Raw genomic sequence first — 27,427 nt, 5'->3', positions numbered from 1 at the left:
GGTGTCTTCCACCATGAAGACTGATGCAAAGTAACTATTCAGTTCCTCTGTCATTTCTTTGTTTCCTATTATTACCTCTCCAGCCTCATTTCCAGTGGTCCAATGTCTATTCTTGCCTCTCTCTTACCTTTCGTATATTGAAAAAAACTCTTGCTATCTTCTTTGATATTACTAGCTAGCTTACACTCTTATTTCATCTTCTACCCCCTTATTGCTTTTTTGGTTGTCTTCTGCTCGCTTTTAAAGGCTTCCCAATCCTCTGGTTTCCCACTAACACTCGCCACTTTGTATGCTTTTTCTTTTGCATTTATGCTGACTTTCCTCGTCAGCCATGGATGCCTCATCTTCCCCTTAATGTGTTTCCTCCTCCTTGGGATGAATTTCTGTTGTGCCTCCCGAATAATTCCTGCCATTTCTGTTTAACTGCATTCCCTGCTAGTTGCCTTTTCCAATCAACTCTGGCCAGCTCCTCCCTCATGTCATTGTAGTTACCCTTATTTAATTGCAATACCGTTACATCTGATTGCAGCTTCTCCCTCAAACTGCAGGGTAAATTCTATCATATTGTGGGCACTGCTCCCTAAGGGTTCCTTCACCTTAAGTTCCCTAATCAAGTCTGCCTCATTACACATCACCAAATCCAGAATTGCCTGTTCCCTAGTGGGCTCTGTCACAAGCTGCTCCATACTTTCTGTTCTATTACGTGGTCCGGAAACTTTACTAACCCCTCCTGAGCCCCCGGTCCCTTTGACTAGTTTAAAGTGTGTCGAGGACTGTGGACCAAAGAAGACAATACGGGTATTTCCCCAATCGGAAACTCTGGCTCAACCAAAGGGTTCACTCCCGGCTGACGTTCCGGACAGAGGCGTTCAAGTCTAGTGACCCTGACCTATATAAGAAATCCAGGTGCGACGTACGGAAAGCCATCAGGGATGCAAAAGGCAGTACCGCATCAAACTAGAGACCCAGGCCAACGACACTAACCCTGTCTATGGCAGGGCCTACACAAGATCACAGGCTACAAAGCAAGGCCAGGCGGAATATCTGGGACTGGAGCATCCCTACCCGATGATCTGAACAAGTTCTATGCCCGCTATGAGCAGTCAGCCAATGTATCAGTGCCACCCGCCCCAACAGCCCTGGACACACCCATACCCACTATTACACCCTCAGAGGTAAGAGCTGTCTTCTTGAAAGTAAATCCGCGGAAAGCGATGGGTCCCGACGGAGTCCCTGGGCGAGCACTCAGAGCCTGCGCTGACCAGCTGGCGAGTGTACTCGCAGATATCTTCACCACCTCACTCTCCACTCTGAGGTCCCCACCTGTGGATACAGAACTGGCTAGGTCATAGAAGGCAGAGAGTAGCAATGGAAGGATGCTTTTCTAATTGGAGGGCTGTGACTCGTGGTGTTCCACAGGGATCAGTGCTGGGACCTTTGCTCTTTGTAGTATATATAAATGATTTGGAGGAAAATGTAACTGGTCTGATTAGTAAGTTTGCAGACGACACAAAGGTTGGTGGAATTGCGGATAGCGATGAGGACTGTCAGAGGATACAGCAGGATTTAGATTGTTTGGAGACTTGGGCGGAGAGATGGCAGATGGAGTTTAATCCGGACAAATGTGAGGTAATGCATTTTGGAAGGTCTAATGTGGGTAGTGAATGGTAGAACCCTCAAGTGTATTGAAAGTCAGAGAGATCTAGGTGTACAGGTCCACAGGTCACTGAAAGGGGCAACACAGGTGGAGAAGGTAGTCAAGAAGGCATACGGCATGCTTGCCTTCATTGGCCGGGGCATTGATTATAAGAATCGGCAAGTCATGTTGCAGCTGTGTAGAACCTTAGTTAGGCCACACTTGGAGTATCGTGTTCAATTCTGGTCGCCACACTACCAGAAGGATGTGGAGGCTTTAGAGAGGGTGCAGAAGAGATTTACCAGAAAGTTGCCTGGTATGGAGGGCATTAGTTATGAGGAGCGGTTGAATAAACTCGGTTTGTTCTCACTGGAACAACGGAGTTTGAGGGGCAACCTGATAGAGGTCTACAGAATTATGAGGGGCATAGACAGAGTGGATAGTCAGAGGCTTTTCCCCAGGGTAGAGGGGTCAATTACTAGGGGGCATAGATTTAAGGTGCGAGCGGCAAGATTTAGAGTAGATGTACGAGGCAAGTTTTTTACACAGAGGGTAGTGGGTGCCTGGAACCCGCTGCCGGAGGAGATGGTGGAAGCAGGGACGATAGTGACGTTTAAGGGGCATCTTGACAAATACATGAATAGGATGGGAATAGAGGGATACGGACCCAGGAAGTGTAGAAGATTGTAGTTTAGTCGGGCAGCATGGTCGGCACGGCCTTGGAGGTCCGTAGGGCCTGTTCCTGTGCTGTACTTTTCTTTGTTCTTTGTTCTCCTTCAAGAAGGCCACCATAATACCAGTACCAAAGAAGAACAAGGTAGCCTGCCTCAACGACTACCCACCGGTGTCCCTGACGTCTGTTATCATGATATGCTTCAAGCGGCTAGTCATGAGATGGATCACTGCCAGCCTCCCAGACGGTCTCAATCCATTGCAGTTCTGTCATGTGAGGGTACCTTTAAGAAATGGATGTTTAAGCAATGTACCTTTAGGAAATGCAGTGATGTCAGAGTGTGGGTGGAGCTTGGTTTTAGTTCAGCCATTTTGAAGTTTAGTTTCAGTTTGAAAAGAGCTTGGGGTGTGTCTGTGTTTTGCAGTGAGCTGGATTTGCTGTGATCTCTGCCATGAAAGACTATCTCTGGATCATTTGGGTGATTTAAACTCGTAATAGTAAAGCCTTTAACCTGATGTGTTTCTGGTTAAAGGTGTTAAGTCTCATGGATGTTGAAAGGAATAACTGAAGGATTATTTAGTGTTGTAATATTTTCGGAGTTATCTTTGAAGTAAGGGGTGTTAAGAGATCCAATGTTTTTTAAGAGGTTAAGTTGAGTTCATGGAATAAACATTGTTTTGTGTTTAAAAACCCACGAGTCCATAATTGTAATCCCACTCCAAGGGAACAAGCTGTGTGCTCGGAAAAGCAACAAATACATTAAAGGGGAGGTTGGTTGAACTCAATGATACATTTTGGAGTTTTGAAAACGCCTCCCCATAACAGTTCGCCTATCACCGCAACGGGTCCACAGCAGATGCTATCTCCCTGGCTCTACAATCAACACTCGAACACCTCGACAACAAGGACACCTACGTCAGATTGCTGTTCATAGACTACAGCTCTGCCTTCAACACCATTATCCCAATGTGGTAGTCTGTGTAGAGGTATTACGGTACCTGGTAATGCTGGAACACCATTGGTAGTTATTGTATGTTCCTATTGGTCAAGCTGTATGGTAGCTCCGCCCTGTTAGGCGGGGTATAAGAGCCCGTGCCGCCCCAGCAGCCTTCATTCTGTACCTGAGCTGCTGGGGGAAACATCTAGCTTATTAAAGCCTTCAGTTGGACTACAACCTCTACCTCTATACGTAACACCTCTACATAGACTACCACATTCACCCCCTGTTAAAAAAAGAGTCCGGCGGGGCGGGGGGTGGTGGCCTGACATTACAGCATGGTAACATGGTAGAAATTATAGTTATGGAGATACCGTAATACCTCCGTACAGCGTTTTGTAACTCTTTACAATTCTATTTACTATTTATGATTCATGATTAACTCTTTTTTTAACAGAGACCTTCCCCAGGGTGGAAATGGCTGTCACGAGGGGACATAATTTTAAGGTGACTGGAGGAAGGTATAGGGGAGATGTCAGAGGTTCTTTACACAGAGAGTGGTGGGTGTGTGGAACGCACTGCCAGCAGAGGTGGTGGAGTCAGAGTCATTCGGGACATTGAAGCGACTCTTGGACAGGCACATGGACAGCAGTAAATTGAAGGGGTGTAGGTTGGTTGATCTTAGATTAGGATAAATGGTCGGCACAACATCGTGGGCCGAAGGGCCTGTACTGTGCTGTACTGTTCTTTGTTCTATGTTCTACCTAGAATAACGTCGCTATCTGATTGGCATCTGCAAAGTTGTATCCCTGCTATGACCTCTGAATGTGACTCGCAACATCTTGGCCCTCGTCAACTCCATTCCCTTCAGCATCTTCCACAACAAAGACAACACCTCAGCCATCCATGCTTCCCTCAGCCAAGATATCACCTGTTTATAATGCAGGTGAGGTGGGAGTGACTGTCCTTGGCATCCAGGCAGCATTTAACCGAGTGTGGCATCAAGGAGCCCGAGCTAAACTGGGTCAATGGGAATCAGGGGGAAAACTCTCCGCTGGTTGGGGTCATACCCGGCACAAAGGAAGGTGGTTGTGGTGGTTGGAGGTCAATTATCTCAGCTCCAGGACATCACTGCAGGAGTTCCTCAGGGTCGTGTCCTCGGCCCAACCATCTTCAGCTGCTTCATCAATGACCTCCCTTCCATCAGAAGGTCAGAAGTGGGGTTGTTTGTGGATGACTGCACAATGTTCAGCTCCATTCGTGACGACTCAGACATTGGTCCCTGTCCAAATGCAGCAAGACCTGGACAATATCCAGGCTCGGGGCTGACAAGTGGCAAGTTACACTTGCGTTAGACAAGTGCCAGGCAATGACCATCTCCTACAATAGAGGGTCTAACCCCACCCCTTGACATTCAATGGCATTGCCATCGCTGAATCCCCTAAATCAACATCCAACCATATAAATACTGTGGCTACCAGGTCAGACGCTAGGAACCCTGTGACGAATAACTCACCTCCTGACTCCAAAGCCTGTCCACCATCTACAAGGCACAAGTCAGGAGTGTGATGGAATACTCTCCACTTGCCTGGATGAGCGCAGCTCCAACAACACTCAAGAAGCTCAACACCATCCAGGACAAAGCAGCCCCGCTTGATTGCTCCCCTTCCACAAACAGTCACTCCCTCCACCACCGACGCACAGTGGCAGCCGTGTGTACCGTCTACAAGATGCACTGCAGCAACTCACCAAGGCTCCTTAGACAGCACCTTCCAAACCCACCACCACTGCCATCTAGAAGGACAAGAGCAGCAGATACCTGGGAACCCCACCACCTGGAGGTTCCCCTCCAAACATTATTGCTTCACAGCTCCAGGGTCCCGGGTTCGATTCCCCGCTGGGTCACTGTCTGTGTGGAGTCTGCACGTTCTCCCCGTGTCTGTGTGGGTTTCCTCCGGGTGCTCCGGTTTCCTCCCACAAGTCCCGTTGGGTAATTTGGACATTCTGAATTCTCCCTCCGTGTGCCCCGAACAGGCGCCGGAATGTGGCGACTCGGGGATTTTCAGTTAGTCCATTGCAATGTTAATGAAAGCCTCCTTGTGACAATAAATTATTCTTAAGTCACTCACCATCCTTACTTGGAAATATGAAAAATTAATGAAATGAAAAAATGAAAATGAAAATTGCTTATTGTCACAAGTAGGCTTCAAATGAAGTTACTGTGAAAAGCCCCTAGTCGCCACATTCCGGCGCCTGTTTGGGGAGGCTGGTACGGGAATTGAACCATGCTGCTGGCCTGCCTTGGTCTGCTTTCAAAGCCAGCGATTTAGCCCTGTGCTAAACAGCCCCTTTTTTTGTCAAAATATCGCCGTTCCTTCACTGTCGCTGGGGCAACATCCTGGAACTCCCTCCCTAACAGCACAGTGGGTGTACTTACACCTCAGGGACTGAAAATGTTCAAGAATGCAGCTCACCACTACCTTCTGAAGGGTAACTAGGGATGGGCAATAAATGCTGGACTAATCAACGATACCCACATGATATAACTTGGCTTGATTCTCAATTCCTGATCAATATTTTGTTTCTTTCAGGAATGGACATCGCGAGAAGTTTCTCCTTCAGTGGAGTTGATTTGTTCACCGATGAAAATGATACTTATTTTGACAGCTTCAGCGGTGAAGATTATCCTTCCCTGGATTTTGACGCTCGCCCCTGTATCCTTGAAATTGATGACAACTGGATCAACACGGCACTGGCCGTTGTCTACAGCCTGGTGTGTTTCCTCGCTGTGACTGGGAACATGGTGGTAATGGTGGTTTTACTTTACAATCGACGCATAATGTCGTCCACAGACATCTACCTGCTTCACCTGGCAGTGGCCGATCTCCTATTCGCCGTGACCTTGCCCTTTTGGGCAGTGGATGCCACATCTGGCTGGGTGTTTGGTGATGCCATGTGTAAGATCATCAGCCTGTTACAGGAAGTTAACTTTTACAGTGGGATTCTGTTCCTGGCCTGTATCAGTGTCGACCGCTATCTGTCCATCGTCTACTCCGCACAGACATGCTGGAAGAAACAATTTGTAACTAAGCTGGTCTGTGTTGCTGTCTGGGTGTTGGCCATTCTTCTGTCTTTACCAATTCTGTACAAGGGCGAATATACTCCAGCTGGTATCAACACAACAATCTGTTATGAAATACTCAGTGTTGAACCAGCTGAACCATGGAGAGTTTTCACTAGGTTTTGGTGGAAGTTAATTATGTTCCTCGTTCCACTGGCTGTGATGATCTTCTGCTACAGTGCGGTGATTTGGAGGCTGTGTCAAACGAGGGGGTTCCAGAAACAGAAAGCCATGAAAGTCATCATCGCGGTGGTGCTGGCCTTCCTCATCTGTTGGCTCCCGCACAATATCACCGTGTTCATCGACACGTTGATGAGGAGCAAGTACATCCGAGAGACTTGTGACAGGCGACATCACGTTGACAGGGCTCTGACCGCAACCCAAACCTTGGGGTTCCTGCACTGCTGCATCAATCCAATCCTGTACGCATTCATCGGGGTGAAATTCAGGTGGATGGTCATCAACCTCTTGGCTGCAATTGGAATTGTCAAACCAAGCGAAGAGTCCAGGTTCGGGATATCTGTCTGCCCCTGCCCCGAATCTGGACTCACTTCAATCCCTCAGTAAGGTGCCAAATAATTGATAAAGGGCTGTGGACCATCAGGGGGCTTGTGATAAAGTTCCCCCGCAGGTAGCAAAATTAAAGATTTTGGGGGGGGATCAGAGGCTTGGATTAAGGATGGGTTAATAGGCAATAAACGGAGCATGGGAATAAATGGGTCATCCTCGCGCTGGCAGGCTGTGGCTTGCGGGTCCCCACACCCTCAAAATATCTATCAATGATTTGGATGCGGGAACCAAATGTAAAATTTCCGGGTTTGCGGATGGGAGGGATGTGTGTTTTGAGGAAGGTGCAAAGTGGCTTTCAAGAGAATTTGGACAGACTTAGTGAGGGGGCAAGCGCCCGCTAGATGGGATGCAATGTGGAAAAGTGTGAGCTAATCCACTCTGGTAGGGGGAATATTTGTGCTGATGATTTCTAAATGCCAGGTTAAGAGCTAATGTGCAGGTACAGCAAACGATGAGAAATGAGCCTTTCTGGTAAGAGGACACTGATGAAGACTTACCCTTTGGTTGAACCCAACACAGGTCCCTCACTTGTATTTGTAATTTTTTTTCCAATTACGGGGCAATTTAGCGTGGCCAATCCACCGACCCTGCGCCTCTTTGGGGTGTGGGGGTGAGACCCACGCAGACATGGGGAGGACGTGCAAACGCCACACGGACAGTGACCCGGGGCCGGGATCGAACACAGGTCCTCGGCACTGTGAGGCAGCAGTGCTAGCCACTGTGCCACCGGGGTCCCTCATTTGCGGCAATTGAATCATAGAAATATGCATAGAAGATCGGAGCAGGAGGAGGCCATTCAGCCCTTCCAGCCTTCTCTGCCATTCATTATCATCATGGCTGATCATCCAACTCAGTACCCAAGCCCACATCTCCACCCTATCCCACAACCCAGTAACCCCACCTAACCTTTTTGGACACTAAGGGCAATTTATCAAGGCCAATCCACCTAACCCGCACATCTTTGGACTGTGGGAGGAAACCGGAGCACCCGGAGGAAACCCACGCAGACACGGGGAGGACGTGCAGGCTCCGCACAGACAGTGACCCAAGCCGGGAATCGAACCTGGGACCCTGGAGCTGTGAAGCCACAGTGCTAACCACTGTGATAACGTGCCTTTTTGAGTATTTACTCAGTTCATTTTTGATATGTAGGATTGAATGAGCAGACCTTCAGTCAAAGTCTGCCAGATCATAACAAGCTGTGTTAAGATATTCTCCTCCTTAGTTCGGGTAATTTAACCTTGCCTCCTCTGTTTACTGACCCTCCTGAGTTAGAAATTATTCCCCTTATTTCCCCAATCAAAAACCCTCAACATCTCTGTTAAATCTCCCTTTAAACTTCTCTCCAACCAACCGCAGTCTCCTTGGCCTCCAGATCGCTGGCGCCGTTCTACATTATGCCCTCTTCTGCCTTTCCAAGGCCTTGACATCCTTGCTGTGCCCCTTAGAATTCGACACAATTGGGCGGCACGGTGGCACAGTGGTTAGCACTCACAGCGCCAGGGTCCCGGGTTCAATTCCGGCCTCGGGTGACTGTCTGTGCGGAGTCTGCGCGTTCTCCCCCCCCCCCCCCCCCGTGTGCGTGGGTTTCCTCCGGGTGCTCCGGTTTCCTCCCCCAGTCCTAAGATGTGCAGGTTAGGTGGATTGGCCGCGATCAAGTGCGGGGTTACGGGATAGCGTGGAGGGAGTGGGCCTAGGTAGGATGCCCTTTTGGAGGGTCGTTGCTGGTTTGATGGGCCGATTGGTCTCCTCCTGCACTGCAGGGATTCTGCGGATAACGTGTAAAGCCAATTATTGAATTGGAGACAATTATGCAACCGTGGGCCATTTCTTTCTTGACATTAATCATAGAAATGTCGTTTTTCCACCTTTCCCCAGGTGACCGTGTGTGCCCAGTACTCCAAGTTATTCTGATTTATTTAGACTGGAACCCTCTACCATCAGCACTGTCACAAAGAGTCCTGCATCTAGGTGTCTTTTTTCTTGGAGGATGCTTAAACAGGACTGCCCCTGAATTGATTTTTTTTTAACCTTTTAGTCAAACTAAAGCCCTTCAGTGTGCATTGTCGTGTTGGGTGTTCCGATACACAAACGAACCAACACGGGTGTAGATGGTACAACTCTGTTTTATTATTCTGTACAATAACAACTGTTAACTTCTGGCTGTGGTTCGTACTTCACCAGCTAACCTGTGGACCCAGCCCTAGCACTATCTTAGTGAGGCACTCAGCACATGGTGTCTGTCTGAGTGGCACGCTGTGAGCTCTGTGCTCTGAGCTATCTCCTGGTAGAATGAGCAGGAACTGTGGTGTTCCCTGGTTTATAGTGCGTGTGCTCTCACTGGTGATTGGCTGCGATGTTGTGTGTGTGTTGGTTGGTCCGTTGATCTGTCCATCAGTGTGTGTGTGATTGCACCATGATATGTTAATGTAGATATCATGACATGTATCACTCCCTCCTCACAGATATACACTCCTTATACACACATGACTGTGTGGCAAAATTCGGCTCCATTTCCATCTACGAGTTTGCTGATGACACGACCATAGTGGGTCAGTTCTCGAGCAATGATGAGCCAGAGGGAGATAGAGAACCTAGTGGAGTGGTGCAGTGACAGCAATTGTGGTGATCCACTGTAATAGGAGATGTAAGGTAGGACCTGCACTACAGGTTCGCCGGTAGCTCCTGCCGGCTGGCTCCGCCCACTGAGAACTGTATAAATATGCATGACCTCCAGTGCCCTGCCATTTCGCCAGCTGCAGCAGGAGGCCACGCATCTGACTGTAATAAAGCCACAGTTGTACCCAATCTGCGTCTTTGTGCAATTGATTGTGCATCAATTTATTACAGTCAGAGTTTCCACAGGATGGATATCCGAATTAAGCCCGATCGCCTGCAGCTGGATCCGCACTCGCCCGACGCCAGGAAAGACTTTACTCACTGACTAGCCTGTTTCGAGGCTCACATCAAGGCTGCGGACCCCGAGCCAACGGAGGCTCAGAAGATAAACGTCCTGTACTCCAGACTGAGCTCCAGCGTGTTCCCGTTGATCCACGACGCCACGAATTACACAAAAGCAATGGAACTCCTTGAGGAACACTACGCACAGAAGGCAAACACGCTCTTCGCCAGGCATGTACTCGCCACCCGCTCGCAACTACCTGGTGAATCCATCGAAGACTTCTGGCGGGCCCTAATTCAACTCGTCCGGGACTGTGACTGTCAGGCCGTCACGGCCGCCGAACACGCGAATCTCCTCATGCGCGATGCCTTCGTGACGGGGATTGCGTCGGACCGCATCCGAGAACGATTGCTGGAAGGGGCCACGCTCAAACTGGCAGAGACGAAGACCTTGGCGCTCTCCATGACGGTCGCATCCCGTAACGTACAATCGTACCTCTCCCGCCGTGCTGCCCACCCTTCTACCCCTTCCTACCCCGCCGACGACCTCCTCAGCCGGGGCCCTGCCTTCGCAATACGCCTGTGCCGCACGCCGATCCGCGCACCCCGGGGGTCCCCGCTGCTACTTCTGCGGTCAGCAGAAGCACCCCCGCCAACACTGCCCGGCCCGCACTGCCGTTTGTAAAGCCTGCAGTAAAAAGGGCCACTTCACGGCTGTGTGCCAGGCCCGCACAGTCGCTGCGATCACGCCCGCTATCGCCCCCTCCCCCATGCCAGACGCACAATGGGAGCCGCCATCTTCTCCTCCCGGGTCCATGTGCGGCCAATGGGCTCCGCCATCTTGTTCCCCACAGAGTCCCCGGACATCCCGACATCGGAACCGCACACGCTTGCCACCTGAAGCATCCGATGGCTACCCGCAGCTCGCTTCGATGACGCTGAACCAATCTCGCCCGCACAAACTGCGGAGAAACACAAGATGGTCGTGGACTACAGCCAGACCATCAATCGGTACACGCAGCGCGACGCGTACCCCCTCCCACGCATATCTGATATGGTCAATCAGATTGCGCAGTACCGGGTCTTCTCAACAATTGACCTGAAATCCGCCTACCACCAGCTCCCCATCCGGAAGTCGGACCGGCCATACACTGCCTTCGAGGCGGACGGTCACCTCTACCACTTCCTTAGTGTCCCTTTCGGTGTCACAAATGGAGTCTCGGTCTTCCAGGAGGTCCTCCCTGACGCTCTGCACTCCATCTGGTCACTATTGTGCACCGCCACTAATAACACACCCCATGATAATAGCGGGAAATCTGGGTGCCAGAAAGTCTGGTTTCATCTGGATAATCGACAACAATCAATCCAGCTGAATGCGGCCGATTATCTCCCTATGTCCTGTTTACAGGGCAGGGCCAGTCTTGCCCTGGTTGTCTGTCTCTGCTCACTGAATTCCAACTTGTCTGTTCTAATTCCCATCAGGCCTGTCTGTGGTCTGACTGTGGCTTGAACCTATAACGTCCGGTTCTTAATTTAAAGCGTCCAATTGTACAACGGGCCTAAAATTCAGGCTGTTGGTCATTTTACCACAGTGGGAAGAAACATTGCCAAAGACGGTGCTCTGATTGCCAGCGGGGTACTTGCCCAGGACGGTTCACGCATGCATGGCTGGTAAGGATAGAATCATCATAGAATTTAGAGATGTGGATCAGAAATTGGCTAGCTGAAAGAAGACAGAGGGTGGTGGTTGATGGGAAATGTTCAGAATGGAGTTCAGTTACAAGTGGCGTACCACAAGGACCTGTTCTGGGGCCGTTGCTGTTTGTCATTTTTATAAATGACCTAGAGGAGGGCGCAGAAGGGTGGGTGAGTAAATTTGCAGACGACACTAAAGTCGGTGGTGTTGTCGACAGTACGGAAGGATGTAGCAGGTTACAGAGGGACATACATAAGCTGCAGAGCTGGGCTGAAAGGTGGCAAATGGAGTTTAATGTAGAGAAGTGTGAGGTGATTCACTTTGGAAGGAATAACAGGAATGCGGAATATTTGGCTAATGGTAAGGTTCTTGGAAGTGTGGATGAGCAGAGGGATCTCGGTGTCCATGTACATAGATCCCTGAAAGTTGCCACCCAGGTTGATAGGGTTGTGAAGAAGGCCTATGGAGTGTTGGCCTTTATTGGTAGAGGGATTGAGTTCCGGAGTCAGGAGGTCATGTTGCAGCTGTACAAAACTCTGTTACGGCCGCATTTGGAGTATTGCGTACAGTTCTGGTCACCGCATTATAGGAAGGACGTGGAGGCTTTGGAGCGGGTGCAGAGGAGATTTACCAGGATGTTGCCTGGTATGGAGGGAAAATCTTATGAGGAAAGGCTGATGGACTTGAGGTTGTTTTCGTTAGAGAGAAGAAGGTTAAGAGGAGACTTAATAGAGGCATACAAAATGATCAGGGGGTTAGATAGGGTGGACTGTGAGAGCCTACTCCCGCGGATGGAAATGGCTAGCACGAGGGGACATAGCCTTAAACTGAGGGGTAATAGATATAGGACAGAGGTCAGAGGTAGGTTCTTTACGCAAAGAGTGGTGAGGCCGTGGAATGCCCTACCTGCAACAGTAGTGAACTCGCCAACAATGAGGGCATTTAAAAGTTTATTGGATAAACATATGGATGATAATGGCATCGTGTAGGTTAGATGGCTTTTGTTTTTTGACTTCCCATTTCGGTGCAACATCGTGGGCCGAAGGGCCTGTACTGCGCTGTATCGTTCTATATTCTATGTTCTAATTTACAGTGCTGAAGGAGGCCATTCGACCATCGTGTCTGCACTGGCCCTTGGAAAGAGCCACCCTACCCAAGTCCACTCCTGCACCCTACCCCCATATCCCAGTAACCCCCACTTAACCTTTTTTGGACACGAAGGAAAATTTAGCACGGCCAATCCACCCAACCTGCACATCTTTGGACTGATTTGGGTTTGTGATGAGTCTGTGTTCATGACTGCCAGTGAAATGCCTGTCAACACTTACACACTCAAGTATTCGGAACGTGTCACTGAAGGAGGGCACAAGTGTGCCCCACGATGAGTTAACCCCTTGAGGAAACGGGCGGGCGTAAAGGGAGAACATCAAAAGAACAAACACCAGACACAATTCCATGTTGCATAGCAAACACATTCTAAATGAGGAACACTTCAATATGAACAAATACTACCCACTATAAAGTAATAAATACTATAAAGTATATAAATGTATTAATGCTATTAAGCACTGATAAATTTTAAAAACTGACTAACTGTGAGTGCTCCTTTGATACCTATTTGTACTTAATGGGCTGTCTTTATCAATAAAATAAGTTGAATGAAAATTGTGTTTTTTCAGCTCGAGCTTATCATTCGTGTAGGCTGCTGTGATAAGCCCCCAAGTTAGGGATTTAGGGATCTTTGGATTACGATCCAGTTGGTTAAATACAACCACAGCAGCTTTCGTTCACACTTTCTCATGTCTGATGATACATGAGCCTATGTGTGTTTTCATTGCGAGCGATGAAATCATTTTGCAGATGAATTAAATCAGATGAACCACATAAGATCGGCCATCTCACCAGATATGACAAAGGCAAACCCCATCCAGCTGACCAGGCAAAGTCCCCATCAGCAACTGGGAATCTGTGGTAAAATTGAGGGAGATGCTGCAGACTTGACAATGAATAATAATAATCTTTATTGTCACAAGTACATTAACACTGCAATGAAGTTACTGTGAAAAGCCCCTAGTTGCCACATTCTGGCACCTGTTCGGGGAGGCTGGTATGGGAATTGAACCGTGCTGCTGGCCTTGGTCTGCTTTACAAGCCAGCTATTTAGCCCACTGTGCTAAACCAGGTTATGAATAATAATAATCTTTATTGTCACAAGTAGGCTTACATTAACTCTGCAATGCAAACACCTCTAGTCGCCACACTCCGCCGCCTGTTCGGGTACACAGAGGGAGAATTCAGAATGTTGAATTCACCGAACAGCACATCTTTCAGGACTTGTGGGAGGAAACCGGAGCACCCGGAGGAAACCCACGCACACACGGGGAGGACGTGCAGACCCCGCACAGACAGTGACCCAAGCTGGAATCGAACCTGGGACCCTGGAGCTGTGAAGCAACTGTGCTAACCACTGTGCTACCGTGCTGTCCCAGGGCGCTAGGTTGCGCTACAGTCTGGAAGCAATGTAATACATTGCAACACTTCTCACTTTGTAGACGCCCAGCTGTTTTACACAACACACAGTATATCATCCTCTCACTCTGCAGAGATATTAACCTGTGTTCAGGTCACCAAACATTGTGGAACCATTCTGAGTGTTGGTCCTGTGTGGGACGTGAGACGGGCACGAAAATAATTTTATCAGCTTGCAGACAGGCAGGAAACATCAATCGCCCATTTGACAAGGTACGCCATTCAATTGAATTGACTTAGTAAAACATTGCTTTGCTCAGCAAGGGGAGATGTGTTGGCACGGGATATTAGATCAGAGGGTTGATGTAAACTCCCTGAGCTGGCAATTTGTACCCACAAGGTGGGGAGAAATCAGTAGTTGGATTGGTTCCAGCAGGTCACAAATTGCAGAGCCTGGAGGGAAGCGGAGGATTGGGGTAATTCGGAAGCGTGCTAAGGAGAACCCTGGGCAGTTGGGGGGGGGGGGGGGAGGGCGCGGGGGGGGCACGATGACAAATGGAAGGGGTACGACGTGATGCAGTTTGACAGAAAGGATGGAGCGAGGCCATAGAGGTTAAAGGGTATGCAGGAACAGAGGGACTTGTGGGTGCACGTGTATCGATCTTTGAAGTTGGAAAGATGTATTGGGCCGATTTAACAGGAAGAAATCTACACCCTGTATTGGGAGTGTTTAGCGGGGACTTTCTTGGTGGCTGCAATGCTGCGAGGCGTTCCGCTATTCAACAGCACTTTGCTGTTTCATGGGGAGTTTCCCTCTGCAGAGGCTGCATTTTTAATGAGTCATTTCCTGCTGGCAAGCCTAGCCGGAGAGGCCCCTCGCAAATCGGGGCACCATTGCGGCTGGCTCACCCCGTACCCACCCCACCCTTCGCTCTCAGCCCCTCCTCCCCATTTTCGACCCCTGCTTCCCTCCCCATGATCTCAGGGAGGCCCGTGGGAACCACCCACTCACTCTCTCCACCTGGTAATCCCCCACCTCCCCGACCCCTGGCAGTGCCAACCTGGCAACCGGGCAGTGCCCCCGTTAGCCTGGCAGTGCCACCTGCGAACCCTGGTAGTGCCAGCCTGGCCCCCTGGCAGTTAGCCAAGGTTATACTGAACCCCTATAAAGCTTTATTGAGGCCCCAACTGAAGTACGACTCACATTCTGCTCACCTCATTTTTGGAAGGATGTGAGGGACCTTGATTGGGGGCAGAGATCGCCTCCAGGGATTTGGGATGTTAGTTACAAGTTAAGTTGGGAAAGTTGGAGTTTTTCACTTTTAAGCGAAGGAGGTTGGGGAAGATTTGTTGGAGACATACTGGATTCAATGTCATTACCATCGCTGAATTCCCTCCATACCCACCCTGGGGGTTACCATTGATCAGAAACTGAACTGGACCAGTCATATAAATACTGTGGCTGCAAGAGCAGGTCAGACTCTCGGAATCCTACGGTGAGTAACTCACCTCCTGACTCCCCAAGGCCTGTCCACCATCGACACGGCACAGGTCAGGAGTGTGATGGAATACTCTCCACTTGCCTGGGTGAGCGCAGCTCCAACCACTCAGGAAGCTCAACACCATCCAGGACAAAGCAGCCAACTTATTTGGCACCCTGTTCTATAGTAAATGGCAGACAGTGACTGGTGGGGTCCCGCAGGGATTGGTGCTTGGGCCTCAGCTGTTAACAATATACATCAATGATTTGGATGAGGGGATCAAAAGTAACATTTCCGAGATTGCTGATGACACGATTCTTGGCGGCGAGGGGGATGTCAATGAGGCTTCAAGCTAAATTAGACAAGTTGGCCGGGATATCCGGCCGTTTTGCCGCTGGTGGGCTCTTCCTGTTCCGCCAACAGTGAACCACCGCTGCAGACTTGCCGGCGGCGGGGAGGTGCATACAATGGGAAGCTCAATTGAAAGCGGTGGGGCCTTTTGGCCAATGCCGGGCACCTCTGGTGCTGCGAAACACACCGCAGGGGGGACAGAAAATGCAGCAAATGGCGTGGGTGGGCAAAGAGGCGGCAGATGCAGTTATAATGTGGATAAACATGAACATCACTTTGGATGGAGAAACGGTATGGCCGAGTATTATTCAAATAGTGATGGAAATGTTGACAAGTAAAGCAACTGGGGTGCTCTGGTATACCAGTCACTGAAAACAAGCATGCAGGTACAGCAAACAGTTAGCAAGGCAAATGGTATCTTGATGTTCATTGCAAGAGGACTTGAGTACAGGCGCAAGGATATCTTACTGCAGCTATACAGGGCCATGGTGAGACCACACCTGGAGTATTGGTCTCCTTATCGAAGAAAGTAAGAAATCTCACAACACCAGGTTAAAGTCCAACAGGTTTTTTTTAGGAATCACTAGCTTTCGGAGCGCTGCTCCTTCATCAGGTGAGTCATTGTCTCAGAATATGGGATTGGCTATTTAGGGCTGAGATAGAACATAGAACATAGAACGGTACAGCGCAGTACAGGTCCTTTGGCCCACGATGTTGCACCGAAACAAAAGCCATCTAACCTACACTATGCCATTATCATCCATATGCGTATCCAATAAACTTTTAAATGCCCTCAATGTTGGCGAGTTCACTACTGTAGCAGGTAGGGCATTCCACGGCCTCACCACTCTTTGCGTAAAGAACCTACCTCTGACCTCTGTCCTATATCTATTACCCCTCAGTTTAAAGCTATGTCCCCTCGTGCCAGCCATTTCCATCCGCGGGAGAAGGCTCTCACTGTCCACCCTATCTAACCCCCTGATCATTTTGTATGCCTCTATTAAGTCTCCTCTTAACCTTCTTCTCTCCAATTAAAACAACCTCAAGTCCATCAGCCTTTCCTCATAAGATTTTCCCTCCATACCAGGCAACATCCTGGTAAATCTCCTCTGCACCCGCTCCAAAGCCTCCACGTCCTTCCTATAATGCGGTGACCAGAACTGTACGCAATACTCCAAATGCGGCCGTACCAGAGTTTTGTACAGCTGCAACATGACCTCCTGACTCCGGAACTCAATCCCTCTACCAATAAAGGCCAACACTCCATAGGCCTTCTTCACAACCCTATCAACCTGGGTGGCAACTTTCAGGGATCTATGTACATGGACACCGAGATCCCTCTGCTCATCCACACTTCCAAGAACTTTACTATTAGCCAAATATTCCGCATTCCTGTTATTCCTTCCAAAGTAAATCACCTCACACTTCTCTACATTAAACTCCATTTGCCACCTCTCGGCCCAGCTCTGCAGCTTATCTATGTCCCTCTGTAACCTGCTACATCCTTCCTCACTGTCGACAACACCACCGACTTTAGTGTCGTCTGCAAATTTACTCACCCACCCTTCTGCGCCTTCCCCTAGGTCATTGATAAACATGACAAACAGCAACAGCCCCAGAATAGATCCTTGTGGTACGCCACTTGTAACTGAACTCCATTCTGAACATTTCCCATCAACCACCACCCTCTGTCTTCTTTCAGCTAGCCAATTTCTGATCCATATCTGATGAGGAGACATTTCTCCACTTAGAGGGTGGTGAACCTGTGGACTCCCTATCTAGGGGTCCCTGGGGGCATATCCTTATTTAGGGGGCTTTGGGGGGTAGAACAAAGAACAAAGAACAAAGAACAAAGAAAAGTACAGCACAGGAACAGGCCCTTCGACCCTCCAAGCCCGTGCTGACCATGCTGCCCGTCTGAACTAAAATCTTCTACACTTCCTGGGTCTGTATCCCTCTATTCCCATCCTATTCATGAATTTGTCAAGATACCCCTTAAACGTCACTATCGTCTCTGCTTCCACCACCTCCTCCGGCAGCGACTTCCAGGCACCCACTACCCTCTGTGTAAAAAACTTGCCTCCTACATCTCCTCTAAACCTTGCCCCTCGCACCTTAAACCTATGCCCCCTAGTAATTGACCCCTCTACCCTGGGGAAAAGCCTCTGACTATCCACTCAATATTCTTGAGGGTTCTACCATTCACTGTATATTCCCTACCTGCATTAGACCTTCCAAAATGCATTACCTCACATTTGCCTGGATTAAGCTCCATCTGCCATCTCTCCGCCCAAGTCTCCAAACGATCTAAATCCATCTGTATCCTCTGACAGTCCTCATCGCTATCCGCAATTCCACCAACCTTTGTGTCGTCTGCAAACTTACTAGTGGGTCTCCCTATTTTGTTTTCCCAGTCAATGCGATGTGAATTTATAATCACACAATGAAAAATTGAACAATAAACTCCCGGTTTCAGCTGCCAATCACAGTGTTAACCATTTAAATGTAGTTTACAGCAAAGAATTCTGCAGGTTCGATGATATGAATCAATACAAGTCCCCTTGATATAAGGTGCTCCATTGGGTAGAAATCTACAGCCTCTATTTATCGATCATTGTGACACACAAATAAAACTGATTTCAAATACATTTAAACAGAAAACAACTATGTCTTCATAGTTCTCATCAGATAGATTTTCTTGCGATTATACATTAGATAGATTGTGCATTACATTCCAAGCCCATTTAAAAGAAGGGGAATTGTGCAACCTGCAGTAGTAAGTGTGTTACACTCTGAATCGTGCATGCTCCTGCTTGTGTGCGGGTGCGATCCACGATCCCACCATCAGCGAGGGGGGGGGGAGCGGTCAGTTCGGCTGTCCTGCTCGAACCTCGATTGCGGCCGGATGCCGAATTCTCTGCCCGATCACGGTTCCAGTGTCGCGGGGCGGAGAATCCAGGTACGTCCCAACAATTGGTTGATTGAATCAGACGGCACATACCTTCGATTGTTTGAACGAGGCAGAGGGCGGATCGTACTCAACCAGAGTGCTCAACTACACTTGCAAACCCAAAACATAATGATTCTGTAATTGTGCATCACTTGCTGAACAGTCCTGAGTGTGAAAAAATTTAAGATAGTGGGTGGGGATGTCTAATCTCATCCGTGGTGCAAGTGAGAAATTTGGGTCCCCCAGCGAAAATTCCACTTTCAGCATCCCTGAAAAATCCCAGCTCGGAACATGGACCAAAGATCATGGACCAGTCAGTTAAAGTCAGTTCAGTTACACCTGCTTATGTAAGTGACAACCAGTCATGCACAGGGACCTGGGGCGGGATTCTCCGACACCCCCCGCCGGGCCGGAGAAGCGCTGGGGGGCTGTGTGAATCCCGCCCCGACGCTGGCTGCCGGATTCTCTGGCGCCGTTTTTTTGGCAGGGGCGGGAATCGCGTCGCGCCGGTCGGGGGCCGTTGGCAGTGGGCCCCCCCCCCCGGCGATTCTCCACCCCGCGATGGGCCGAGTGGCCGTTTTCGTCCAGTCCCGCCGGCGTAATTCAAACAAAGTCCTTACCGGCGGGACCTGGCTCTGCGGGTGGCCTGCGGAGTCCTCGGGGGGGGGGCGCGGGGGCATCTGGCCCCGGGGGGTGGGCCCACCATGGTGGCATGGCCCGCGATCGGGGCCCACCGATCCGCGGGCGGGCCTGTGCCATGGGGGCTACTCTTTCCCTCGCCGCCGGCCGCTGTAACGGATCGTCATGGGCGGCGCGGAGAGGAAGCCCCCTGCGCATGCGCTGGCATCACGCCAGCACACGCTGGAGCTCCCGCGCATGCACCAGCTCGGGCCGGCCGGCGGAGGCCCTTCGGCGCCACGCCAACCCCGCCGCCGCCAGCCTAGCCCCTGATGCAGAGGATTCACGCAGAGGATTCACGCCACTCCTCGGCGCCAGTACGGCGCGCCCGCTGGTTCGGGGAGAATCCCGGCCCTGTTCTCTGCCTTGCACCTTGTCCGAATTACCCACCAGCTTGAAAGACTTGACATTCTTGTGCTTTTTTCGAATTCATTGACGGGACGCGGGTGCCCCTAACTGCCCTCCATTTGGAAGGGGTTTGAGAGTGAACCACATTGGATCTGGATTTAATGTAGGTCGGGCCGGGGCAGGTTTCATTTCCCAAGGGCATCAGTGAACCAGATAGGTCTTTCTTTTACAATTGGCAATGGTTTCATGGTCACAGTTAGACTTTTAATTCCAATTCCAATTTCACCAACATGGTTGGAACCCAGGTTCCCAGATCTTGGTCTGGGTTTCTGGATGACCAATCCAGCGACAACTCCACTGCACCTCTGACCCGCCCCCCCCCCCCCCCCCCCCCCCCCCCCCCCCCGATGAGTGTAGGTGAAAAGCTCAACAACGTGCTGATCTTTTCAACAGCAGCGCGGTAGCACAGTGGCTAGCACTGTGGCCTCACAGCGCCAGGGTTCGATTCCCGGCTTGGGTCACTGTCTGTGCGGAGTCTGCACGTTCTCCCCGTGTCTGCGTGGGTTTCCTCCGGGTGCTCCGGTTTCCTCCAACAAGTCCCGAAAGACGGGCAGGTTCGGTGGATTGACCGTGATAAATTGCCCTCAGTGACCAAAAAGGTCAGGAGGGGTTATTGGGTTACGGGGATAGGGTGGAAGTGAGGGCTTAAGTGGGTCGGGTGCAGACTTGATGGGCCGAATGGCCTCCTTCTGCACTGTATGTTCTATCCTCTGGTCTTCTCTGATATCGTCTTATGGGGTTTTCTACGTTCACCTGAGATGGAGGACGGGGCCTTAGCTTACGGTCTGATTTGAAAGATGGCGGCTGTAGTCATGCGCCATTCCTCAGGGCTGCACAGTACTGACTGTGACCTGAGACCTTTGTGCTCACAACCTAATGAGTCAGAGGAAAGAGGTGCGACCCACTTATCCTGACTCACACCAAATAATATATGTTGATGAAGTTATGCGGCGGGTCCAGGTAACTTTCTGGTCAGTGACGACCACCAGAATGTTGATGGTGGTAAGAATGGTGGTACAGTTCCAAGTCAGAATGATGTGTGACCTGCAGGTTGGAATACACCCGCTTCCCTTGTTCTTGGCAATGGTGGAGGCTGTTGGAATGCCAAGCGCTGTTGAATCAACCTTTCAACCAGGATTGAGACAGCAAGGAACCCACGCTGTCACTGACTGCAGATCTATGTGCAACCATTTTAGTATTCTATGTGGCCATCATAAAAAGCATCAAGGGTAGCACAGTGGTTAGCACTGTGGCCTCACAGCTCCAGGGACCCGGGTTCGATTCCCGGCTGGGGTCGCTGTCTGCGCGGAGTCTGCGCGTTCTCCCCGTGTCTGCGTGGGTTTCTTCCGGGTGCTCCGGTTTCCTCCCACAAGTCCCGAAGGACGTGCTGTTGGGTGAATTGGACATTCTGAATTCTCCCTCAGTGCACCCAAACCAGTGACGGAATGTGGCAACTAGGGGCTTTTCACAGTAACTTCATTGCAGCGTTAATGTAAGCCTACTTGTGACACTAATAAAGATTATTATTCCTCCAGGTGTTCCAGTTTCCTCCTACAGTCCAAAGATGTGCACGTTAGGTGGATTGGCCATGCTAAAATTGGCCCTTAGTGTCTAAAAGGATAGGTGGGTTAGATAGGGCGAGAGCGTGGGCCTGGGTGGGGTGCTCTTTCCTCGGAAGTTCGGTGTAGACTCGATGGGCCGAATGGCCTCCTGCTGAACTGTAGGGTTTTACGATCAGCTTCTGGAAAATTTAATTGTTTAAACTCCCTCAAAATTGATTGTACGAGCAGCACAAATGTGGATCCTGAGCGAGGCTTTATTCTTATTTGCTGATTTAATTTTCTTTCGTTTCAGAATATGTCTTCAATACACATAAACCCTGACGATCTTTTTTCGCATATTCCAATTTACACCTATGATTCCAACAGCACTTATGATCCGGATAAGGCTCCCTGCAGTCGATTAATTAATAGTCTCTCGACCAACACTGCCATTGCTGTTGTCTACAGCCTGGTGTGTTTCCTCGCGATGGCAGGGAACATGGTGGTAATGGTGGTTTTACTTTACAATCGACGTACGACATCATCCACAGACAACTACCTGCTTCACCTGGCAGTGGCCGATCTCCTATTCGCCGTGACTGACCTTGCCCTTTTGGGCAGTGGATGCCATATCTGGCTGGGTGTTTGGTGATGCCATGTGTAAGATCATCAGCCTGTTACAGGAAGTTAACTTTTACAGTGGGATTCTGTTCCTGGCCTGTATCAGTGTCGACCGCTTTCTGTCCATCGTCTACTCCACAAAGATCCACCAGCAGAAGAGGTCATTTCGAATCAAGGTGATCTGTGCTGTTGTCTGGGTGTTGGCCATTCTTCTGTCTTTGCCGATTCTGTACAAGGGCGAATACAACCCAGGTGGTTTCAACAGAAGGTTCTGCTATGAAGTACTTGAAGGTAAATTGGCTGAAAAATGGAGAATAACCACCAGGTTTCTGAGGCACTTTATTGGGTTCCTCGTTCCTCTGGCTGTGATGATCTTCTGCTACAGTGCGGTGATTTGGAGGCTGTGTCAAACGAGGGGGTTCCAGAAACAGAAAGCCATGAAAGTCATCATCGCGGTGGTGCTGGCCTTCCTCATCTGTTGGCTCCCGCACAATATCACCGTGTTCATCGACACGTTGATGAGGAGCAAGTACATCCGAGAGACTTGTGACATGCGACATCACGTTGACAGGGCTCTGACCGCAACCCAAATCTTGGGGTTCCTGCACTGCTGCATCAACCCAATCCTGTACGCATTCATCGGGGTGAAATTCAGGAGAAACCTGCTCAACCTTTTGCGTATGAAAGGGGTAACTGAACAAAGTGAAGAGTCACAATCTACATCCATCACTTTGTCAAGATTCACTGCAACCAACATATAATGGCCCCTAACTACCTCAGATTGGCAATCTCTGGCGGACTGCCCCTCCTGACGGACATCCCCAGGCTGCGACTCTGAAGATCCTGCCTCACCCAACCTTCCTCACTCAGGCTGGGTGAGACGGGAGCATGCTCCCAGCTGCTTTGGCACGGAGTGACTGGGGGTGCAGAGAGCTAAGAAACGCCCCCTTCCTTCCGGTATTAGTTTCCGTAAAAGAGATGTTTAAAGCCGGGGAGTGGGGGTGGGGGGTGGGTGGGTTGGTGGGGAGGGGGGGGGGGTGGGGGGTGGGTGGGAGGCTGGGTGCAGACCGGGAGGGGGTAATCAGGTTGGGAGTGGGGGATGTTGGGTTGGGTTGCGGGTGGGTGGGTGGGGTGTGTAGGAGTGTGTGTATGTGTGCGGGTGGGTGGGGGCGGGGGGGGGGGGGGGGCAGACAGGGGGGTGGGGGGGCTGCAGCTGTGAGTTTAAATAGTCACTCTGCAGCTTTCCCACTAAGTCTTTCAGAGTAACTATCAGGGTAAAACTGGCAGAACCATCTGAAGTTAGCGATTTGAATCGCTTTTGTCAGAATAGTGTAGATGGGCTTCAGAGTGGTTTCACAGGTCGGCGCAACATCGAGGGCCGAAGGGCCTGTACTGCGCTGTAATGCTCTATGTCTTTCTGTTCCCAGCCCACGCTATTGTCCAGAGGAAGCTAACACTTTTGGGCAATTACCCTCGAGGGGTACCCCTGCACTTCATTGGGATACCCAGTAAATGCAGGGCTGGGGAACCAGGATGTTATGGACCAGAGATACTTTAGCAAATGAATCAAGTAACTCCAATGGGAAATGAAGCTGGTTGGAGAACCGTGTTAACCACCGCACCAGTGTTGGCGACACCCAACTTTGCCAAGCAATGTAAGGTGACATTGGGTGAGAGTGATGCGGGTGTTGGTGCTGCGCTGTTACAGGGAGGCAACAAAAGAATCAAAAGGCCTGTTGGTTATTTTCCTCGGAAACTAAATATTCACCAAAAGAAATATTCGACCATCGAGAAGGAGACACTGGTATCGGCGTTACAACATTGTGACATTCATGTTGCCAACAATTCATCGGAGACAATTGTTTATACAGACCATAATCCATTAAAGTTTTTGGAAAAGTTTCAGGATCAAAGTGCAAGGCTGTTCAGATAGAGTTTATTGTTACACCCACTTAACTTAAAAATTATACATGCAGCAGGAAGAGAAAACGTGATTGCTGATGTCTTATCACAGCTTTGAAATGTGGGCGATATTTATGTTTAAATGTGCATGCTTAAATGCAATATGTTATGTATCTTAGAGAGTATGAGTAATGTTTAGAGTTGAAATGCTTTTTTTTAAAGAGGGTTGGTGTGACGCATGTAGTAATTTCAGCGATATTGGATTATAAGTATTGGGTGCAGAAAGGATTAAAAGCCTGGGTTAGTGTGTGTGTGACTGCTGCAGTAGTGCTTTCAAAAGTCCAGGTTTGCAAGGGAACGAGCCCTTTTGGGAGCCAAAGGTGCAAATAAAGCCTGGTAAAAGTTTGGGCTTAAAGATCGCGTAGTCTTACATGGCCGGCACCCCCCGAGGCCAGATCGCCCCGCGCCCCCCCCCCAGGACCCCGGAGCCCGCTCGCGTCACCAGGTCCCGCCGGTAAGGGACCTAGTCCAATTTATGCTGGCGGGACCTGCATAGAACCAGCGGGACTTCGGCCCATCGCGGGCCGGAGAATCGCCGGGGGGTCGCTACGAGTGGCCGCCGACCGGCACGGCCGATTCCCGCCCCCACCAATTCCCCGGCGCTGCAGAATTCGGCGGCCAGCGGGGGCGGAATTCACGCCATCCCCCGGCAGTTCTCCGACCCGGCGGGGGTAGAGAATCCCGCCCATTGTATTCAGCTTAGCAAGATGATTTAGCGAATGGGAGATGTTGAAGCAGTCAGGTGTTGATGTTCAGAGTTAATCTGTGGGTAGTGTACAAGAGCTGCTCTCAATACAGTTCGGTTAACGGTCTGCCTGTAGACAGACTAACAGTTTCTTTCCAAACAGTTCAGTTAGTTTGTGGCTGGAAGGCATGCTGAGAAGGTTTTCTCTAGAACTACAGCCAGAGATTCTGCATGGTTCTGACAGGGTTCAGGTTCATCTCTTCAAACCGTCTCAAAAGACATCTCTGCACAGCAAGTATTGCTGAGTGCTAACTGTGTTTAAAAGAGGATTGAGATCTGAGATGGTTCTATTGTTTGAGTGGGAGTAAAGAGTTATTGTGTCACTGTATGGATTAGCATTGTTTAAGCTATTTTCTGGTGTGATGTTAAAGATATTTTAATGCTGTGTTCGTAATAAAGTTTGTTTTAATAAAACCATATTGAGTGTAATCACTCCTGGGGTGAAATATCCTTTCCCCACAGTGTTACCAAATTGAAATAAAATATTGGGATGTCTGTCCACTTTCCCAGCCACTATTGGGGTCCGGCTGGGGTGTGATTACTGCCACATTCAAAGATTGTTGCCTATTGTGTACCATATTGTTCCCAAATTCCAACAAATTAAGTTACATCATTGAATGCTCAGTGTGCTGTTGGCAGTTTCAATATCAATAGATGTATTGGTAAGGCTGTAATATCATCTGCAACGCAAATGTATCAATGTTCTATAAATACATATAGTTTTTAAAATCATTTTATTGGCATTTTCAATCATACAATAAAATTTTGCATCCAATATTTACAGTTTATGCAGTTCTTATGGTACAAACAATCCTTCTTGATGTTTCCTCACTCCCCAGGTCCCCCCGCCCCCCATCCACCTCCATCCCATCTCCCCCCTCCCCTCCCCATCCTAGGCATCTGCCTCTTTCATTCTGCGTCTTCTGGTCTTCCCCCCCCCGCTCCTTCTTGTGGTTTCTGTTGCAGATCTTGTGAGTTTGTTGTGGGGGGGGGGGGGGGGGGGGGGCTTTCCTGCACCCCCCCTCCCCCCTTCTTCTCCCTGTAGTTTCCCTGAGTGTCCTCCTCTCTTCTGCCTCCCGTCCAAAGAAAGCATACTCTCGGGCTGCATCACAGCCTGGTACGGCAACTGCTCGGCCCAGGCAGCGTCCCAGGCAGCGTCTCAGGCAGCATCCCAGGCAGCGTCCCAGGCAGCGTCTCGGCAGCGTCTCAGGCAACGTCCCAGGCAGCGTCCCAAACAGCGTCCCAGGCAGCGTCCCAGGCAGCGCCTCAGGCAGCGTCCCAGGCAGCGTCTCAGGCAGCGTCTCAGACAGCATCCCAGGCAGCGTCCCAGGCAGCATCTCAGGCAGCGTCTCAGACAGCGTCCCAGACAGCGTCCCAGGCAGTGTCCCAGGCAGCGTCTCAGGCAGCGTCCCAGGCAGCGTCTCAGGCAGCGTCTCAGACAGCGTCCCAGGCAGCGTCTCAGGCAGCGTCCCAGGCAGCGTCCCAGGCAGCGTCCCAGGCAGCGTCACAGGCAGCGTCCCAGGCAGCGTCTCAGGCAGCGTCTCAGGCAGCGTCCCAGGTAGCGCCTCAGACAGCGTCCCAGGCAGCGTCCCAGGCAGCGTCTCAGGCAGCGTCTCAGGCAGCGTCCCAGGCAGCGTCTCAGACAGCGTCCCAGGCAGCGTCTCACGCAGCGTCCAAGGCAGCGTCCCAGGCAGTGTCCCAGGCAGCGTCTCAGACAGCGTCACAGGCAAAGTTCCAGGCAGCGTCTCAGGCAGCGTCCCAGGCAGCGTCTCAGACAGCATCCCAGGCAGCGTCCCAGGCAGCATCTCAGGCAGCGTCTCAGACAGCGTCCCAGACAGCGTCCCAGGCAGTGTCCCAGGCAGCGTCTCAGGCAGCGTCCCAGGCAGTGTCTCAGGCAGCGTCTCAGACAGCGTCCCAGGCAGCGTCTCAGGCAGCGTCCCAGGCAGCGTCCCAGGCAGCGTCCCAGGCAGCGTCCCAGGCAGCGTCCCAGGCAGCGTCTCAGGCAGCGTCTCAGGCAGCGTCCCAGGCAGCGCCTCAGACAGCATCCCAGGCAGCGTCCCAGGCAGCGTCTCAGGCAGCGTCTCAGGCAGCGTCCCAGGCAGCGTCTCAGACAGCGTCCCAGGCAGCGTCTCAGGCAGCGTCCAAGGCAGCGTCCCAGGCAGCGTCCCAGGCAGCGTCTCAGACAGCGTCACAGGCAAAGTTCCAGGCAGCGTCCCAGGCAGCGTCCCAGGCAGCGTCTCAGACAGCGTCACAGGCAAAGTTCCAGGCAGCGTCTCAGGCAGCGTCCCAGGCAAAGTTCCAGGCAGCGTCTCAGGCAGCGTCCCAGGCAGCGTCCCAGGCAGCGTCCCAGGCAGCGTCCAAGGCAGCGTCTCAGGCAGCGTCCCAGGCAGCATCCCAGGCAGCGTCCCAGGCAGCGTCTCAGGCAGCGTCTCAGGCAGCATCTCAGACAGCGTCCCAGGCAGCGTCCAAGGCAGCGTCTCAGGCAGCGTCCCAGGCAGCGTCTCAGGCAGCGTCTCAGGCAGTGTCCCAGGCAGCGTTTCAGGCAGCGTCCAAGGCAGCGTCTCAGGCAGCGTCCCAAGCAGCGTCTCAGGCAGCGTCTCAGGCAGCGTCCCAGGCAGCGTCCCAGGCAGCGTCTCAGACAGCGTCCCAGGCAGCGTCCCAAGCAGCGTCTCAGGCAGCGTCCAAGG

General features: G+C 50.8%; 1 protein-coding gene and 1 pseudogene across 1 annotated transcript in view; both read left to right on the top strand.

Annotated features, from left to right (window-relative positions):
• The window catches only part of LOC140386005 (C-X-C chemokine receptor type 2-like), a 30,167-nt gene extending 8,354 nt beyond the window's left edge, over positions 1–21,813 (top strand). Inside the window, exons 2-3 of the mRNA XM_072468628.1 lie at positions 5,838–6,930; positions 21,726–21,813. Of these exons, the coding sequence (XP_072324729.1) occupies positions 5,840–6,930; positions 21,726–21,747 (1,113 nt within the window). The 5' untranslated portion in view covers positions 5,838–5,839 and the 3' untranslated portion in view covers positions 21,748–21,813. The remainder of the gene's footprint in view (positions 1–5,837; positions 6,931–21,725) is intronic.
• On the top strand, positions 14,144–23,020 carry LOC140386015 (C-X-C chemokine receptor type 2-like; annotated as a pseudogene).
• Positions 23,021–27,427: the final 4,407 nt, after the last annotated feature.

The sequence above is a fragment of the Scyliorhinus torazame genome, chromosome 2 (genome assembly GCF_047496885.1).
Source record: "Scyliorhinus torazame isolate Kashiwa2021f chromosome 2, sScyTor2.1, whole genome shotgun sequence".
NCBI lineage: Eukaryota > Metazoa > Chordata > Chondrichthyes > Carcharhiniformes > Scyliorhinidae > Scyliorhinus > Scyliorhinus torazame.
Note: the sequence above shows the minus strand (reverse complement) of the source record. Positions and strands in the feature narration are given on the sequence as shown.